Raw genomic sequence first — 18,596 nt, 5'->3', positions numbered from 1 at the left:
GTTCTACTGTTTTCTAGCTGCCGTATCATGAATTTGGAACATACACAATATATTAATGATGCATCACTAGTTTATAGAGAACAAAGGGAATTCATTTCAATATTTATATATGATGTATATCATGTGGCCATCTAAACATATCATTTTTCTATACACTTTGCTGAATAAGCTGTTTGAGCTATCCAATGGTTATGGGTGTTTCAAGTATTTATTCTGTTGCTAGCTGCACCAGTTGGTAGTTGGGTATTTGCCATTAGTTGAAGACCCTGATTGCAATTTGGGTCCACATGGCAGTGGCACAGTGCCTCTGCAGTTTACTGCAGAGGATTTTTTGCCCCCCTTGCACTATATATATGTAAGGACTGATTGACATGCAAATGCAAATAGTTTTGTTGGAGAGGGACATGACACTGAGAGGGGTTTTCTAACTACCTTAGAGGGAGGGTTTTCCTGTCCCTTTCATCTTATTTGCTCTCCACCAACTCTGATGAATTAGGCCACTGCCTGGTCTGTGTTGTGTGTGAGACTGGTGTGTGCTCTCTATCTCCTAGTGTCGTATAGATGAGAGATCTTTCTCATTCAGAATGCACAAAAATAGTAAAAGATATCTCATCTGTTATGTTCAGTCAATTGTTAGGAGTTTAAGTTCTACAGCATAGGCAAGGGCCCTCCCTATCACTAGCAAAATGTACAACCGATTTTTTTTCAGCGTCACGACTTTAATCTTGTCTGTTTTCGAATATTCTTTTTTGGCAAGGAACTTATGCTTAACTTTCATCAGAAAAACTTTTAAGCCCTAGTGAGCTATTCTAGGAAACCGGTAACCCCTAGTGAGCCTATACGACTTATGTGTTACTGGTCACTTGTTGCAAGCATTGGTCAGGCACCCACTTTTTGCTATGTAGGGGTCTTTTTCTTTTCTTTGAATGCCTTCTTCCCGGTACTTCAGCCATCAGTTTTTATACAACTTCATTTTGGAAGTTTTATGCCCTACTAGCCACTTCATGCAAGCATTAGTCAGGTAGCTATTTTTTGCCATGTAATTAAGTACCCAGATTTTTTTCATGCCACAACAAACTCCCAAGGAATTATATATGTAATAATCTCATCATTCTCCAATAGATAACTTGCTAGTAAAAAATTATATGTATTTAAAAGTTTTAAGTATACCATTACAAAGTTTTACTAAACCATGTACAAAGTTTTCTGATTGTGGTTTTAAAGTTAGTGGTGTACAAAGTTTATAAATGTATATATTCAAAGTTGCTCTATATAAAGTTTTCTGATACGTCTCCAAATTTTGCTAAGTTTTTTTAGAAAGTTTTTCTGTGTCTATTTAAAAGGTTTGTTTCCATCTTCAAGTTGCTAAGTTTTCTGGATTCAAATTTATGGCTTTCTACCATTTTTCTAGATTCAATGTTCCGATAATCCAAAATTTGATTATAATACAATTTTTTGATTCAATGTTTTTACTGAACTATGTAGAATTTTTGATTCAATGCTCTGGATTCAAGTTGGTCAGTTGTGATCGCAAAGTTTTTTCAAATGATGTTGAAAGATGGACTTTAATAATTTGAAAGTTTTTCATATCCAGTCTCAAAGATTTATAGGCATTTACTTAAAAGTTTTGGATTGTGCACATTTATTTATATATGAAGTTTCAGATTTGCCCTCAGATAAATTTTTACTAAAAAGCCCCTAACATGTGCTTTCAAAGTTTTTGTATTTGCAAAGTTTTCAATCCAGGTGTACAAAGTCTATAATATGCTTGCATAAAGTTGAAAATATTTTAGTATAAATTTTTCAATCCAATAGTATAAAGTTTTTGAATTTACTGTATAAAGCATGTCATTGAAAATATTTTAGTTGAAGGTTTACTGGTTTGTCCTGTCAATGCCTTTTCTGCTCATTGTGTATAAAGTCAAGATGCTCTGAACATGTGTTTTTACAATAACCATTTTTCAAATGTGCTAGTACAAAAATCCTGCAGCCGTTACTGCAAAGTTTTAAGAACTGCAAAGTTTTGATCAGGGTGTACAAACTTTATAATGTGATAGCATAAATTTACAATGTCTTAGTGGAAAGTTCATAAATTCGGACTCAAAGTTAAGATTTACAAAGTCTTTTGGATCTTTTTGTAAATGGACATTTTCAAACTTTTTGTAGTTCAAAATGCTCAATGGAAACTTTTCCAACTTTATATTTTGGAAGTTCTAATTATCTTCCAACAAAAAACAGCCCTAATTATCTTACCATTTTTTTATTTCTCTTTGCAGGACATTCTTTTTAAGGCACAGCCTCTAGATTTTGAGTGACAGGACCAATGGAGAAGAAGGTATGTATATATATTCATTTGCTATTTTTTGTCTTATGGTCCAGTTTGAGATGAGTGTATGATTACTCAATTCTGTAATAAGGGCCCTAAGACAAATTAGTTTCTGTCATAATATATATTCCATCAGCTCAATATACTGTATTTGATCTATCCATATAAAGTTAACTTTTTAAGGCAAACTGCACTAAGAATGTTGAATTCAGTAGCTAATACCTTTTTCAATTTTTTAAGCCCCTTTTTTCATCCATTTGGCGTGACGATTTAATGTTTTCCCTATTTTTTTCGACACTCAGTTTTTAATGCCCGCCCTTCCCCCCTGAATTCATGCAGAGTTTTAGCAGTAATCTGAAGCTTGGTAAGTTCAGAACTTTGCTGAAGAATTTAACCAAGGACCAAAAAGATCTTGTCAAGTTCTGTGGGTTTGGAAGCATCCTTGATTTTGATTGCTCTGAAGCTCCAAGATCTGTATCGTTTTGGCTAGCAAAGAATTTTGATGTGCCAACGAGGACAGTTAACTTGCAAAATGGTTCAAGCTTCATTTTGAATCCTTTCACAGTACATCAAATCCTCGGCACCCCCCTTGGTGGTCGAAGGGTCCCTACCAGAGCCAGCAAGGCAGTTAAGGACATCATAGGGAGCGACACTGGGACCGCCATGGTTGCACCGACAGTTGATCAGTTGTTCAGTTTGCTAAACAGGGAGCTAGTGGGAGACAAATTTGTTCGTATCTTTATGCTGATTGCACTTGCCATCTTCCTATGCCCCACTAGCTATGGAAGTGCAAGTTCCCATTATTATTCAGGGATTGCATCTGTGGAGGACATACCAAAATATGACTGGTCTTCATTTGTGCTTGATTGGTTGGCCACAAGCATTCAAAAATTCCAAGAATCAGCAGCCAAGGGGAATGCAATTGGCAAGGACAGGACCTCATCACTTGGTGGCTGCCTCTTTGTTCTTGCGGTATAGTGTTATACTAATCCCCCCCCCCCCCACCACACACCCTCCCCTCACTTTGAGCTATGTTTCTTAAAATATACATTTCATATTTAGATTCATTTTTGTTGCAAATGTATATGCAGGTCACGTATTTTGAGTACATTAGGACATCAGAGATTTTGTTACGTGATGATATCCCTCGGCTCAAAATATGGGATGACTACATGATTCAAGAATTCCTTGCACTGGATGGTAACAGTGGTGATGGACGAGCTTTTGGCTTGCTTGAGGTCATAATTCAACTCCTTTTTTCCCTCTATATAAGTTCTTTTACATGTCATATATAAGTTGTACAGTTTTGCATATCTTCTTTTCTGTTCAAAGTTATGGACATGCATAGCCAAAGTTTTTGTTTACTGCAATTAACAGTTTTTAATACGGGTCAATTTTTTGAACTGCATACTTTAGACCGTTATACGCATCTTTTTTTTTCTCATCTTTTTAGTGACTACAAGTCTACAACATAGTGATTTTTAAATTGTTGGCACAATAGACCACTAAGCTGAAATCAAGACTTTTTTATCACTGCACTTATCCAAGCATACACGTGAGATCAACTCACATTTTGTTAACTATATCCCCTGAAATTTTCGTAGTATGAGAGTATGAGACAGTGGTTTCAATGACTTCGTTTTTTTTTATTTCAGTTTCCCCCTTTGTCGTGAAACAGCTGAAGGACACCAGGGAGTCCCCATTCCTTGCTGCATCAATTTCTTCTGCTAGTTTCTCAAGGCTCCCAGCCCAAGTTGAAGACTTCATACTGCGTCTCTCCCCAGATGATGCCCATCACAAAGTATTTTTTTTAGCACTACAATCTTTTTTTCTCTATTTTTGTACGCCCACCTCTAATATTTTGGTGTACAAACCTTCTCAACAGGTTAGAAAAGACTTATCCGACATGTGCAGAAGTTTCTACAAGGATCTGATGGGGTCAGCCCTTGCTGCAATCCAACCTGTTATCATAAAGCAAATGTGCAAGATGGCACAAGTTATGTTCGACGAGCTGACGATGAACAGTGCAAGAGGGATATCGGCTGATACCAACACATCTACACAAGGGCAAACAACAGTTTCAATGAAATGTGCGAGAATTCAGAATCAAAGTGGAGTAAAAGCAAGGTCTCCTCATACAACTTTGGATACAAACAGAGCTCAACATGCTGATGTAGAGAAGTCTCCAAATGGCAGGAGTGTACTTAATGCTAGTAATGTGAATACCAGATCCCCATCAACAATCCAATGTGCTCAACACTTCAGATACAATGATCCTCAGTCCAGCAGTAGGCTGAATGTTCATGGTGCTGCTAATGAGACTTGCGATCATGAGCAGACTATTCACAACGAGGGAAACATCCTACATCAAGGCTCGCAAAACGTAAATCCAGATTCTAATCCCATTTTCAGCAGAGATGACAGAGGTTAAGTATCATTACCTTCTGCTTCTTTTCTCTTCTATGGTTTTCTTACCTTTGTTAGATGTGTAGGAATAATCTAGGTGAGCACACGCCCATGCACACATAGAAACTACACTCTTTCTGAAAACACAATCCTCCCCCTTTTTATAGGCATACAGGTTCAAACATATACTTAAAGACTCAACATGTTGCTGCTATCCAGACAAATTTGCCAAAAAAAAAAATACTACTGCAACTATTTTCGCCCCCTGCTGCCCAACACCTTTTTTTACTAAACTATGCCGACCAGGGACAACAATTAGTAAAATAATATAAGGTCACACCCAAATGAATCCAGTTCTGTTTATGTTCCATACCATCTTCTCTTTTTATATTCATGTGCACACTCTTAAATTATTTTATAATTTGTGTTGTTTTTGTACCTGGTAGATGACTTCATTTCCAAGGGGGATTCTACTCCAGAAAAGGACCTCACAGCTCCTGGCAATAAAAGTGATACTCCAAATGATCTGGTTGGGATGACACCTAACATTGCCTCTAATCCTCAGGTATAATAATAGGCTCAAATTTGATTTCCTTAATTTGTTATTAGCATACTTAATTAGTTTTTTGGAGCAGGTTGATCACCCTGGCAGCTGTGAGGTTCAATTCTCACCCTCACTCAATTGTCAAATGGAAGGTGATCTGAATAACAACTCAAAAGGTAGAAACAATACATTTTTTCTAAAAAAATTTTTGCATACATTTCATAATGCGATGTATATGTTTATGAATAATAAAATGACAAGTTTTTTTCTCTATCCATACACAGGCACACCTGTTTGTGATGTTGAACCTGATAGTAGGCTATACACAGACCGGGTTGTACCTGATTCATTTGAGCGTTCTTGCAATGTGGTTAGGAAGACCGCAACACAACTGCTGTCTATTGCAAATGACAGGGGAGACAAGACATCAGCCAATAATGGCCCTAAGAAGAATCGCAGATTAGGCATGCAATTCCACAATGACACGGCACCAAAGCTTGTGCTAGCGTCAACCATCTCTGATATTGAGATATCCTCAGAAGATAATAGTCCAACAAAGGTCTCAACTGGCAAGAAATGCGTGCCTGTATCCAGTCCAGTGGTATCTGACAGAAACCTTAGTAGCAACTCAGAAGAAGATGAAGAAGATAGTGTACAAATAATTCTATCTGACAAGTTCACAAGGAGACGTGCCATCAAGTTGCCAAGATCACTAGCATCACCTAGTGTTTGTTTGGATATTCCACGGCAGAAGATCACAGTGTCCAAATTTGAGAGTGACCTTTACTACATGTCAACTAAACGCATTGGAAAAAAAGTCAAAAGGTATCCCCCATCTCCTTTTTTTCTCAGCCATAAATACTAATGTTTTTCCTTTCTACTACGTGCTTTCTTTTTCAAATATCATCCCAATATTTGTATCACATCCTTTTTTTTCTTTTTTTTTCGTTTTTACTTTTTGATGGCAGCAAAACCATTGCCTGTATTAGTCGTTTTCATGTTGATCATCGTACATTTTGGGATTCAATGCGATCGAGGTGTCGAGTGGGCACATTCACAATGAATGTGTTCTATGAAGCATGCAATTCAGATTATAGAGACAACCCAAACATGAAGCCCTCCAAGTGTTTCCTAACGTCAGATGCCATTGTGAGTGTCTTTTTTTTGTACTATACATTCCGATCCTTTTTTGTACTGTACATTCCGATCCTTTTTTTGAAAATTCTCCCCCCCTTTAGGACATCCTGAAATCAAAGAAGTCTACTGTGTGTGAAGCAGTTGAAATACTATCGCCTGAAATCACCAGGTTTTCTATGCGCGACTTCAACATGGTCAGTAATAATATACACACATGCTTTTAGTTTTCCTGTATATTGATTGGAAATATCCCTTTTTCTTAATTTTTTACTTATCTTTTTTATTAAAATCTAACCCCCCTAGGTGATGATCCCTGTATGTCACAGCGGACATTGGTGGCTGATTGTTGCAAATCTTAGAGACCACCGCTTTGACATACTAAACTCATGTGAAATGAATTCAACTTCTTGCATAATCACATCACTAATAGTAAGCATCTTTTTTTTCCTTTTTTGTCTTTTTTCTTTTAACATTTTTTGTGCATTTTTCCTATTCATGCCAATAGATTCACTAGGAGCACTCACGCGGGGTTTTTTTTTTCACTTTCTTTTTTGCTGTTTCAACACCATGAAGTGTGATAAGTTTAGGAAAGCATATGATACAATGTTCAAGAATTCTGACATTATCAATAAAAATACATTCCCTGTACGTGTACAACAAGCACCTCAGCAAACAACAACGTACGTTATCCGTGTCATATTATGAACAAGGATTATAATCTTATTTTCATTCGTTTTACTTCAATCTAATACAATGGTTTTTTTGTGTTTTCCTATTTTTTATACTGTCCTTTGCAAAATATATTGATGTGGGGCTAGGCATGACTGCGGCATCTTTGTGATGAAGTTCCTTCAAACATGGGATGACAGGAAGTTACAAAACATCTCACAGGTTTGTTTTCGAGTCTCAACAAATTTGTATATATTTCCAGTTAGCTTACATTTCAAAAAAGGATTACAAATGTTTTTTTTGGCTGCAACAGCTCTGATATGCATCATTTTTTTATCAATATATGTTTTTAAGACTACAGATACAGATAGAACACTGATTCAATTCTAACTTACAATTCCTTTTTTACAATTCTCTAGCCTACCCCAACTTGCTTGGGAAAAAAGGATATGTTGTTGTTGTTGTTGGTTATGTCACACACCCTAATCTCCTGGTTTTTTATTATTCTTATGTGGTTCATGTCAGAATGACATCCCCATGCACCGGCAGAAGATAGTAGCATATATCCTAACACATAAATTCAACTGCCAGACCATCAACAGTGTAAGCAAGTTCATTGAGGCTAATAGGGATTAACACGTGTGTTCAATCTTCTTATTCTTTTTTAATTTTTCGTGCACAATTTTTTTTACGCTAAACCAGATCAGGCTGAGAATAATGTTAAACCAGATTCTTTGAATAATATAGCAAAGTATAACTGCAGTCATGAATTTTTTGCAACCAACCATGCGTTAGATGTATAGCCGTCTCATTCCAGCACAGCAATCCAACACACATATATAGTCAATACACTTTAATGTTTAAACAGTAATAAATTAATATCATGCCACTTTTTTTCCTCTTTTTTTCTTGCGCCCGTACACTCCTATGGTCCTATTTCTGCTATTTTCTCTGTGGCACCATTCATCACATCAGGGCATTTGTTTCTAAAATGCGTAGTTGACCTGCAAATAGTACATTTTCGAGGTTCTTTTTTCTTTTTAGCCTGTATCAAGATCTTCTCATGAATTGGCTTCAACCTATCACCCACAGCTACACTTGAAGCTTGAGATTGTGGAGGGTCCTTGTAGGTGTGCGGTGCTTCTATCATATTTTCAGATTCAGATGCTTGTTTTGTTCCACCCACAGTAATAACATGGGGTTCAGCAACTACCACGCCAGCTTTTATGCTGTGAATTGCCTTAACAAGCTCATCCACACCTTGCAAAAACATTGAACTTGTAGACTCATCACAAGACATATCTGCACAAACTTTGGACATCTTGCTCATCATTATGGCATAGCACACTGAACTATCAGCCTCCATGTTGTTCTTGCCCACATGGCCCCTCAGCATCTCATCAATCTGTGCATCCATTGCAATTGTCCACCGGGGAAGGATGAATGACTCTGGTAGTTTAGTCATCCCTCTCCTGGTAGCAATGTTAAACACATGACAACAATGTATTCCATCTCTCTCAAATTTGTTGCAAGAGCATGTATAGAACTGACCATCCTCAGAAACTGTCACTCTGTACAAATCCTTCTCATATTCAGCCCTATCATATTTTCTCACCCTTCTCAACAAGAATGACAGCCCTTGCTCCTCCTCCACCACATAAGCTGTGCTGTTGCGCATCTCCCTTTGCATTTTCCCAAGAATTGTTCTTGTTAAAATGGCCATTGCTTCCTCTTCATAAAGAGTCATAGACCAAGTAGACGAAGTTGTCCCCTGCGACACATAACTCTTGCGGTCCAACTTGCTGATTTGTTTTTCTTGAATGATTTGATACTGTTCAAAGAAGTTTAGAATTGTGTCTCTTGGGAGCACATAGTTCTTGAATAGTGAGTTTGTACTTTCACTCCTCCCAGTCGTGGATGAAAATGGATAGAATTTGTCCTTGAAGTAAGCTAGCGCCCAGTAGGCTCTGATCTCAAATAGGTGCTGTAGGTATTCGTTGCTCTCAACTCCATGTCTCACTAATACAGCCTTCCACCCATCCTCAAATTCAGTTGGAGTGAATGTGTTCCTTATAACGTATCTCAGCTCAGCCCCCATAGTACCACGTGCAGACAAGTAGCTGGTCAAGTTCTTCTTTATGTTCTCTAATATGTGCTAGTAGCAAAATCTATGCGTAGCATCAGGAAAAACAGCTGCAATCGCTTTCCACATTTCTTTGTCTTGATCAGTTATTATGTTTATTGGCATCTTTCCACCCATTGCATCAAGAAATGCCCCCAATAGCCACTTGAATGTGCTGGTCTTTTGATTTTGGAGAAGTGCACAGCCAAAAAGGACCGTGTTTCCATGGTTGTTGACCCCAACAATAGGGGCAAATGGCATGTTGTATCGGTTCGTACTGAACGTCGTATCAAAAGAGATGTAATCACCAAACAAGTGGTAGTTATTGCGTCCCATCAGATCTGTCCAAAACACTGACCTCACCGTGTCATTCTCATCCACCTGCATGCTATAGTAGAAGCCCGGGGTCTTCACTTGCTCTTTAGTGAACATCTCCAGCAAATCTCTGATGTCTCTGTTCTTATGCTTTTCTCTCTCAGCAGATCTCATATTACCTATATCTGTTTCATCAAAGCCAATGTTTCTGAAACTGCCCATTAGAGATCGAAATATTGTCATAACCTTTCGTGGGGGAACTCTACTTTTCTGCAGTATCTCTATGAACTTTTTGTCACTTTCTGAAATATTTTTGTGGCATCGCATGAACCTAACCAACCACTCAGATGGCATAAGGTCATGATTGTGGTCGAGGTGTACAAGTGAGGCATACCACTGACCACTCTCCCTTTTAACTAGCATTCTTACTTGACAGTTTGTCCTTTGAATGAAATTAGTTTTCCTCTGCTTTGTAGGATTGTCGTCAGCAGCGTTGTGTCTCTGCTTGTTGCACACAAACAATCTCTTGTTCACTTCACCTGTTTTCCTTGACCTGTAGCTTGTGTTCTTTTTAATTGCAAATCCCATGCGTCTTGCATACACAGCAAACAAGTAAAATGCTACATCATCCATTTCAAAATGCATCCCTTCTTGAGGAGCAATAGCAGATACGATCTCACTGAGTGTGGGATAGTTTGTGTCACTAAACATGTTATCCATCTCTTTTTCTTCCTGAGTGGGTGGGAATCTGTCCAGCAGCTCATCAATGGATGCACCATCTACTTCAGCAGCCTGCTCTCCTCAACCATTTACATCCTCTGCAGACGCCAATGAGTCCTGGTAATACAATAACAAAACATATATCAGATTTCACCCCCTCATTTTCACAAAATGTTTTATAAACTGCTCCCTATGATTTTTTCTTGTGCCAAGGTTTTTTGTGTGTGTTATTCTTCAACCCACCGTGTTCATTCCAAAATGCTTTGCAACAGGTGTGCAAAGTGTCCTTCCATGATCAGCTCTGCAATTAGAACCTCTCATACATTCCTGCTCCATGGCATCTATGGAGCTGTTGCTGTTGTAGCCAAAGAGAGAGTTGGTGTCTGTAGGTAGGATAGGTTCATTGTCATCATCGCTGAGCACCTGCAGTTTTTTTTACCATCATTGAATGAGTTGTGGTCGACAAAACTTTTTTTGCAAAAGCAAAGTAATAACATCTACTTTTTTTAGTTTCCTATACAGTAAAAAAATAGACAAAAAATCAAGGGATGTACCTGGTTCAAATCAATTGTCCTTTTTCTCTTTTTTTGAGTAGCCTCACCAGCAGATTGTGTGACACTAGTGTCTCCACTGCTCAGTAAGTTTGCTTCAATTTGCGCAAGGGCTGCAGAAGATTCACGCTCTCTTCGATCAAGATCTCTATTCACAAAACTCTGCATACATATTTTCAAACTTTTCAAATCAATAGAATGCAAACCACACCTTTTTTTATCATAAGTTTTTGTATTTTTTCTTTTTTTCATGTATATATTTTTTGTTTTATTCAAGCACATACATGCAAAACCCTATCAGTGATTGATCGCATCTTGTACATGTTCATGTAGTCTGTCGAAACTTCTTGTGCAAATACGCCGCCAGACATGGTGCCACCTCTTTTCTTTAATCTGGATATTGCTGTGCCCTGCACATGCATTTTCTTTTCAATAGTTATTAACTTTAATGTAAAAACAGATATGCCTTTTTGACCTAACATTTATTGTTTGTAATTTTTTCAGTTCAATTGAAGGAGAATCAAAGTAATCATCTTGCTTTTCATGCACCTTTGTGGAAGGCACCCCTAGTCACATCAAAATGTTGCAAGATGCAACTCCTTTTGAGAGGGGAGAGACTTTGGAAAATATTGTTACCATGGGTAACCTTAGTTGCTTTTTTCCTTTTTTAAACGTGTACCTATTAAACTTGTAGTTGTGATGCACACAACTTATGCTGACCAAGAAAACATGTGTGAGATGCTCTTATTTTTGTGCAATCTACGATGTAGGGGGGTTGGGAGCAAGAACAGATGCCATGCAACGATATATGTACATGAAAGCCTCTGTTGTTGTTCCTCTTTTTTTATGTTGTCTGAGATGCACACAACACTGTAATGCTAGGATATCTGTATTCATAATACAAACCTATAACTCCAACCTAGTTTTTTCTATCTACAATCCCAATAGGGAATTTTCCTGTAATTCCATAGCGTGCGGCAAGAAAAAACATGGGGGTTAGGGGGGTGGGCGGTGGTGAATCTCACTTTGTAATAGTAGTCTGGAGCCTTTTTTATGGAAGAGGAGAGTGTGATTGCGATTTCTTCCCCAGATCCGGCAAGGAGCCAGCGGCGCCGCCTTTTGGCGCCGCCACCCGCCGCCGCCGGCGCTCGTGGAAAGCCTCCTCAACAAAACGTGAGGGACTAGAAAACCATGGCCAATAAATTTTTTTAATGTCTGGCCCCACATGCTAGCCAGATATTTTTTTTCATTTTTTACCTATGGCCCACTTGTCATTACCATGCTGGACTACACCAAACTTCATTTCGCTACCCTTTTTTCAGGCATTCGAGACATGAGGCTGGCTAGCGAAGTGCGCCCCCGTTCATCTGAAGGAAAAGGTGTGATGCCGGGGGAGGGCTCCTCGGCGTCAGATCCGGCAGTGCCGCAGGGGCCGACGCTGGTGGCGGCAGAGGCGGCGGCGAAGCCCCCCCCGGCAGTGGTAGCAGAGGCGGCGGCGAAGCTCCTCGTGCCGGCAACTCTATTGAAATGGAGCTCAACGCTGTCTCTACAAGCCAGATTCCATTGTAAGATTTGTTTTCACACACACCCAGCTCCTGTTTCTTCATCTCCCTACTCCCCCCATACCATAGGCATGTTTTTTTTACTTCGCATGCGTCTTTGTCCCTGAACCAAACCTGTTAGAGGAAACAGGATGCGACACTCAGCGGCAAATCGATGGATATCGAGCAGAGGGTGTCGGTATATTTGATGAGGCAAGGTGCGAATCTGGGACGGCTAGCGGGATAGCCTGGGTGGGGGGGGGGGGTAATGTTTCTACAGTTTGTTGGATCTAGTGTTCAGGGACGTTTCTCCTCTTTCTTTCTTTTTAACATTTGTTTATAAAGTTCTGGGCCTAGGAAGCACAAAAATTGAAATGCACCAACACAAAGTTTCTAGAGTTGTAACCGCAAAGTTTTGGCTATATGTGTACAAAGTTTATAATATGCTAGTAGAAAGTTTGTAATGTGCTAATAGAAATTTTCTGGACCTGCGAATCAAAGTTGGGATTTGCAATTTTTTTATGCTAGGTGTACAAAGTTTATATTATGCTACTAGAATGTTCCTTATTATTTGGACTTAAGGTTCTGGGATATACATTTTTTTCGGAGTCAATTCCTGTAAAGAGTTTATTATTAGCGACTTCAAAGTTTCTTAATTCATAATGCAAAGTTACTAAGTTTCGTATACAAAGTTTTTTTGACAAGTGATGTTTGAAAGGTGCAGATGTAGGAGATCTGAATATATAGTTTATTCTTTTCACTTTCAATTAGAATATATAGCCCTTTTTTTGTGTAGTGCACCCTTTCTATTTTTTGAGTCACTGTTTTTTTCCTATGCAGCACATTTTTTCTTCCTCTGCAGTGCATGTGTGTTTTAGTTCTATTTGATGTTTTACATAGTAAATTGTTTTTCCCATTTCCAAATAACATGTGAGCAGAGCAAAAATGGAAGGTCCATCCCCATCATCAAAGGCAAAACAAAGTTGTGATTCTGCAGATGCGGTTAATGATGTGAAGAATGCAGGGAATGCAAAGAAGGTAAAATGATTTTTCATCGAGTAGCACACCTCTATCAGCTTTTGCATATATATACATGGTGTCTTCAAATTTTTGGAACATGTCAACAGAAACTCTTGATTTTATTAAACTGCAAATTTTTTTAGTTAGTCTTCAAAAATATTTCTTAACTAGTGTATTCAAAGTTCCTGAATTCAAAGTGCAAAGTTACCAAACTTCGAATGCATAGTTTTTCCAGAATGATGTTGAAAGCTTGACTTTTTTGCCAAAAGTTTTTAAATATATCATGTGAAACTTTTTTCATATCCAATCTCAAAGTTTTTAGGTGTTTACTTAAAAGTTTCGATTGTACACATATATTTATGTGAAGTTTCTGTTTTCACCTCAGATAAAATTTACTTAAAAGTTTTGTAACACCTGCTTACAAACTTTTTTCAAATATCCATGTATAAAGTTTTGTATTTTAGTATCATAGATCCTTAAATTTAACTTACATACAGAGTTCTTGATTCAGTGCTTCATTACAAAGTCGCGAGACTCTGGTGTACAAAGTTTGAAAACATGCTAGTACAAAGTTTTTTTTATTTTCTCCATACAGCGCAAGCTCTGAATTAAAGTTTGATTTAAACATGTTCATATCTACAAATACATGATAGCAACAATGTTTTCACAATCATTATACACTTTTCGATTATTACTATACTGAAGTTATAGGTAGTAGTACAAGTGCTGAATATGTGATATCAAAGTCCTGGATATGTCATATCAAAGTTTTTCACTTTTTGTCTGTTAGACAATCTACCATGATATTTTTTGTTTGTCACACAATCTACCATGATAAAAAATAACAACTATCACATTATGTAATGGTAATTTGGTTTTAATTTTTCAGATTTTCTCAACAAAATTGAGTTTACCCAAGTTCATAGCTATATCAAAACTGCTTACACCCGACCAGAAAAGGCTAGTGGATAGCATGGGGTTTTCCTACCTGCTCGACCTTTGTTGTGAGTCAGTCCCCAGAGGAATCAGCATATGGCTTGCAAAACATTTTGATGTAAAGTCTAGGACTCTTATCTTACCAAATGGTTCCAGAATAGTCATAACTCCACTTTTTGTTCATCGTGTCCTGGGAATTCCTATTGGTGGCAAAGCTGTATCAAAGAGGTGCGAGGACTCTGTAAAGAGTTGGATCTGCCAAGAAACAAAATGCAAAGGCAGCAACCCAACTATTAATGAGCTCAAGGCTCTTTTCACACCCCAGCTCAGTGGTGGGAAATTCAAGGTGGTCTTCACACTTTTTGCACTAAGCTCTTTGTAGCGAAAATGGCCTCTCATGCCATATTTCAATATATTGTTTTGGTGATTGATATAGACAACACAACACTTGGACTAATATGTTTGTTAAGATGACCATTCTCAGTCTTTTAGGTTCAAGTGATGACAAAGAGAAGATAGACATAGCTAGGCCCGAAGGGCCGCCCCTACGGTGGTTCCGCTTCGGTCCAAGGGACAAGAATTGAAGAGACCGTGAAGAAATCCAAGTCAAAGAAATCAAGACAGAGATACTTTAGTATCACCGGTTAAACCGACGCTGAGAAAATTACATACGTCGGTGCATTGACTTGGAGCACACCAGGAAGTTTAGTATCACCGGTTGAACTGACGTTAGGAAAGTTGAGTACGTCGGTGCATTGGACCCAGAAGCTGAGGCAAAGTCTATACACCGGATTAACCGACATTTGGGTTTTGGTGAACGTCGGTGCAGTTGTCCAGAGAGTTTGTTTTTCAGAGTTCACAGGACAACTACACTCACCGGTTAAACTGACGCAGCATCGGTTGATTGCCCGTACACGTAACGGCTAGTTTTTGAGGCGGGCAGTTTAGTATCACCGGTTGAACCGACGATGGCTTTTGGAGGTGCGTCGGATTAACCGGCGTTAAGTGTTTTTCAGGCAGCTTTTCTCCAACGGCTATATTTGCTTGGGCTGCCTATATATACCCCCAAGGCCGGGACATTTGAGGTTGCTGGAGTTGCTGAAGCATACTACACTTGAAGAACACCTCCATCCACCATAAAGCTTCATTGTACATCATATAGGCTTGAGCACACTTGTGAGAGTGCTTAGTGCTTGTAATAGGGATTAGTTCTTGCGAGAGCTCCCTTGAGAGAAGTCTTGCTGCGGCAAGCAACTTGTGCATTCGTCGTGTGACCCTCCGACTTGGTGTGGAGAGGCAACGACACTTTGTGCAGGGAAGGAGACCCCTCTTGGTGAGAAGCTCCAATAGTGAAGACGGTGCCGTTGGTGAAGCTTCGAGAGAGACGGTGGCGGTGGCCTTGTCTTGGTGACTTGGGGTCACTTAGCCTTTGCTTACCGGGAGCCTTGTTGGCGAACGCAAGACGGTGATCAAGCGAAGAGACTTGGCATCACACTTGTTCGTGTTGGACAAGTGGCCGTGGACATAGGGAGGGACTTGGTGTCCTAACCGAACCACGTTAAATTGTGTGTCTTGGTGTCTTCACGGGAGTTTGCATATTCTCTCCCTTACCTCTTTACTTACCGTATTACGTTTCCGCATTTACTCTATCTTACGTGCCTGTACTTTTCTAGTTAGTTTGACTAGGATTGGCTATAGGTTGCAAGTCTTTTAGGGGTAAGTAGAGAGTAGCATAGATAAACCTTAGTCATAACTAGCATGTGTAGGACGTGTTAGGTTTATCTTATGCAATTAGATTGAGCCCTAGGATAGAAAGCGATTAGCGACCCTATTCACCCCCTCCCCCTCTAGGGTCGGACACCCCGGTGATCCTTACACTCTTTCTTATGCCCGACAAGCTATGGGTGTGCTAGTCCAGATTACTACTCAGCTATAGCATTGCCGGATGAGATCAATGGATATGATTGGTGCTCTGCTGTGCTTGATAAGATCACACAGTCTATTGAGTTTTATCAGAAGACTCAAGCATCAAGCTCCTCAGCAACATTGGGGGGGGGGGTGTATTCTTGTACTGGTGGTATGTATACCTCAACATTTTTTTTAAATTTTACACACACATGCTCTACATTGTTGGCTACTGTTTTTTCCCCCACATCTGTATATCAGATAGCTTTTTTGTACGCACAACTAAAATGTCGATCCTAGTTATTTTTTATTGTGCACAATATACCCTAGACGTTGGATAATATATTCTAAACTATTAGTTAGTTCAGCTATATAAATGCTAAATCGTAAATTACTTTTCAGTAATACACCACAAAAATATTTGATTTGTGTGTGTATGTTTTTTCCATAATTTTTTTTGGCAGCTAATATACTTTGAGCTTCTAGACGTACCAATTACCAGGGACTATCAACACATATCACTACTCAAGTTCTGGTCAACTGATATGATTAAAGCATTCGAAACCCTTGATGCTGAAGATGACGAGCACTCTGTTTTTGGCCGACTGCCGGTATTTTTCTTATTCTCTTTTTTTTCACAAGTCATACATTCACTTTTTTTCATAATGCATATCAAACATATGTTTTATTTTCAGTATTTGCACCAATTCCTATCTCTTTAACTTAGTCTTTTCTTTGTTCTCTTTTTTAATATAAATGCAGTTGAAAGATTTGAGCAAAACCATTTTTTGGGAAAGCACTGTAGATGATTCTATGCTATCAAAATCAACCAGTACATGCGCAGCACCACACTCTGAGTCTGCACACATGGAAGCTAGTTATAGGGCTCAAGTTGCTGTAACAGTACAAGATTTGCAGAGGGATATCATGAATGCAATTCAACAGCTTGTATCAGCCTACACTGATAGAATACACAGCTTGTGGGACTCTCTACAACAAGAATCCAAAGTCTTCAACAAGCATCCCAATCCTGATTTTAGGAATAGCAGCAATGCATCAGATGAAGTGAATGTTGCTAATTCAGTTGCTGCAGGGACAGCTCGTATGCATGGTCACACATCTGTTCCAGTGGGAAGGAATCAAGGACATGCAGCAGCAACACTTTCTGATTGTCACCTTACACATGCAAAACAAAGCATTCTCCACAAAACAGATTTGTTGGCGCCCAAGGTGACCACCCAAGGAGCACCACTTGAAACTGAGCAACACATTAGAACAAATCAGGAAGCCGCTAATCAGGAAATGTCTTCATTCATACAACTACCTTCTTTCAGCCAAGACAGTTCATCAAACACAGTAAATCATGCTGCACACTCTCAAAACCCTATGGTCATAGAGAAGTACAGTGCTGAAATATCCGGAAGCTCTGTTATCCAGGACGGCCAAAACCATTTGCAACCAAGGATAAGACAACCTAGGAATAGCTGCAGCAATGTGTTTCTCAGCCTCCATTCTTCATCTTCAGATACATCACATCAAAAGGAAGCCAAGGTTTTGGGATACATCACTGTTACAATAGATTCAAACATCGACCAAGCATCAGATGATACAAATGACAAACAGTCTGCTCAAAACAATGATTTCAACTTTTGGGGAAGTGGTATTGATTCAAATTTTGAAGTGAAACCCCCCAAGGCAAGCTCCTATGATGAGAAATATTTTGGGTTCATCAATAAATAGAAAACAGAACAAACGTTCAAGATCATTGAATGAATCCATCTACGATGCTATTATCTGTATAAGAAAGAAACGGTAGCAACAAAGTTCCAATGACAAAGGAAATCCAACATTGGTGGAGGCCACAAGCACGCAGATCACAACAGCCCATGACGAAGGAATACATGCTGTTAACATCAATGAAATTACAGAACTGCATGATTCGTCTAACCAAAAATCAGCGCCACCAAACTGTGACGAAGAAATGCAACATCACATGGACATGGACAACATTATACTATCCACACCTAGCACACAGAGCAAGTTCTGCTACAACTTTAGTTCCCAACTCGTAGAGAAGGAAGTCTTCAAGGATATAATTGACTGCATTCCCTTTTCTGGACCAAGGTATATATACTATTTTTTCATCAACAGTCTTTTCTTTTATTTTGCAGATCTTGGTATCTTATATATTTGGTGTACACAAAATTTTCTTTGTTTTCTAAGTCATGCAATCGATATAGCCAATTAGGTACCATCATTTTTTTCTCTTAAAATGATGATACATACAACAGTTTCTTTTACAGCAGCACAATATTCCCATTTTATGTGCATTTTAACCTTTTTCAGTTATTCCCTTTTTTCATTTTGTTTTTTTAAGCCCACCTCACCTTAATACCTTTTCTTC

The 18,596-nt window shown here is 38.8% G+C and overlaps 2 protein-coding genes across 26 annotated transcripts in view; one reads left to right on the top strand and one right to left on the bottom strand.

Moving 5' to 3' along the window:
- The window catches only part of LOC120651171, a 29,268-nt gene that overhangs the window by 1,898 nt on the left and 8,774 nt on the right, over positions 1–18,596 (top strand). For 3 of the 24 annotated variants that reach the window (XM_039928565.1, XM_039928564.1, XM_039928562.1), the window contains exons 2-20: positions 2,277–2,335; positions 2,666–3,298; positions 3,418–3,564; positions 4,005–4,752; positions 5,179–5,297; positions 5,368–5,452; positions 5,561–6,101; positions 6,245–6,425; positions 6,515–6,607; positions 6,717–7,093; positions 7,232–7,304; positions 7,608–10,359; positions 11,295–11,431; positions 11,881–11,963; positions 12,113–12,355; positions 13,270–13,369; positions 14,241–14,633; positions 16,657–16,803; positions 16,955–18,316. In XM_039928565.1, coding sequence (XP_039784499.1) covers positions 2,324–2,335; positions 2,666–3,298; positions 3,418–3,564; positions 4,005–4,752; positions 5,179–5,297; positions 5,368–5,452; positions 5,561–6,101; positions 6,245–6,425; positions 6,515–6,607; positions 6,717–7,093; positions 7,232–7,304; positions 7,608–7,718 — 3,120 coding nt within the window. In that variant the 5' untranslated portion in view covers positions 2,277–2,323 and the 3' untranslated portion in view covers positions 7,719–10,359; positions 11,295–11,431; positions 11,881–11,963; ... (3 more) ...; positions 16,657–16,803; positions 16,955–18,316. Of the gene's footprint in view, positions 1–2,276; positions 2,336–2,665; positions 3,299–3,417; positions 3,565–4,004; positions 4,753–5,178; positions 5,298–5,367; positions 5,453–5,560; positions 6,102–6,244; positions 6,426–6,514; positions 6,608–6,716; positions 7,094–7,231; positions 7,305–7,607; positions 10,360–11,123; positions 11,163–11,294; positions 11,538–11,880; positions 11,964–12,112; positions 12,356–13,269; positions 13,370–14,240; positions 14,634–16,656; positions 16,804–16,954; positions 18,317–18,596 lie in introns of those variants that run through there. The other 21 variants (XM_039928567.1, XM_039928566.1, XM_039928569.1 and 18 more) reach the window with 20 other exon arrangements.
- LOC120651174 lies at positions 7,881–11,958 on the bottom strand. Of its 2 annotated transcripts, XM_039928588.1 has the most exons (5): positions 11,816–11,958; positions 11,075–11,200; positions 10,794–10,952; positions 10,483–10,662; positions 7,881–10,356 (listed from the first exon to the last, which is right to left on the bottom strand). In XM_039928588.1, the coding sequence occupies exons 2-5, from the start codon at positions 11,159–11,161 to the stop codon at positions 10,321–10,323; spliced, it is 462 nt and encodes a 153-aa protein (XP_039784522.1). In that variant the 5' UTR covers positions 11,162–11,200; positions 11,816–11,958; the 3' UTR covers positions 7,881–10,320. The 2 variants fall into 2 exon arrangements, with proteins under 2 accessions (XP_039784522.1, XP_039784521.1); XM_039928587.1 differs by lacking the exon at positions 11,816–11,958 and having other exon boundaries at positions 11,075–11,295.

The sequence above is a fragment of the Panicum virgatum genome, chromosome 9K (genome assembly GCF_016808335.1).
Source record: "Panicum virgatum strain AP13 chromosome 9K, P.virgatum_v5, whole genome shotgun sequence".
In the NCBI taxonomy this organism is placed as follows: domain Eukaryota; kingdom Viridiplantae; phylum Streptophyta; class Magnoliopsida; order Poales; family Poaceae; genus Panicum; species Panicum virgatum.
The sequence above is the reverse complement of the archived record's forward strand: the minus strand, read 5'-3'. Positions and strand labels throughout refer to the sequence as shown.

Coding starts and splice junctions, on each gene's coding strand:
- LOC120651174 (XM_039928587.1), bottom strand. CDS start 11,272: ATGTTAGGTCAAAAAGGCATATCTGTTTTTACATTAAAGTTAATAACT. Junction 10,953..11,074: donor TCACTGATAGGGTTTTGCAT/GTATGTGCTTGA, acceptor ATATGTATGCAG/AGTTTTGTGAATAGAGATCT. Junction 10,663..10,793: donor GGACAATTGATTTGAACCAG/GTACATCCCTTG, acceptor AAAAAACTGCAG/GTGCTCAGCGATGATGACAA.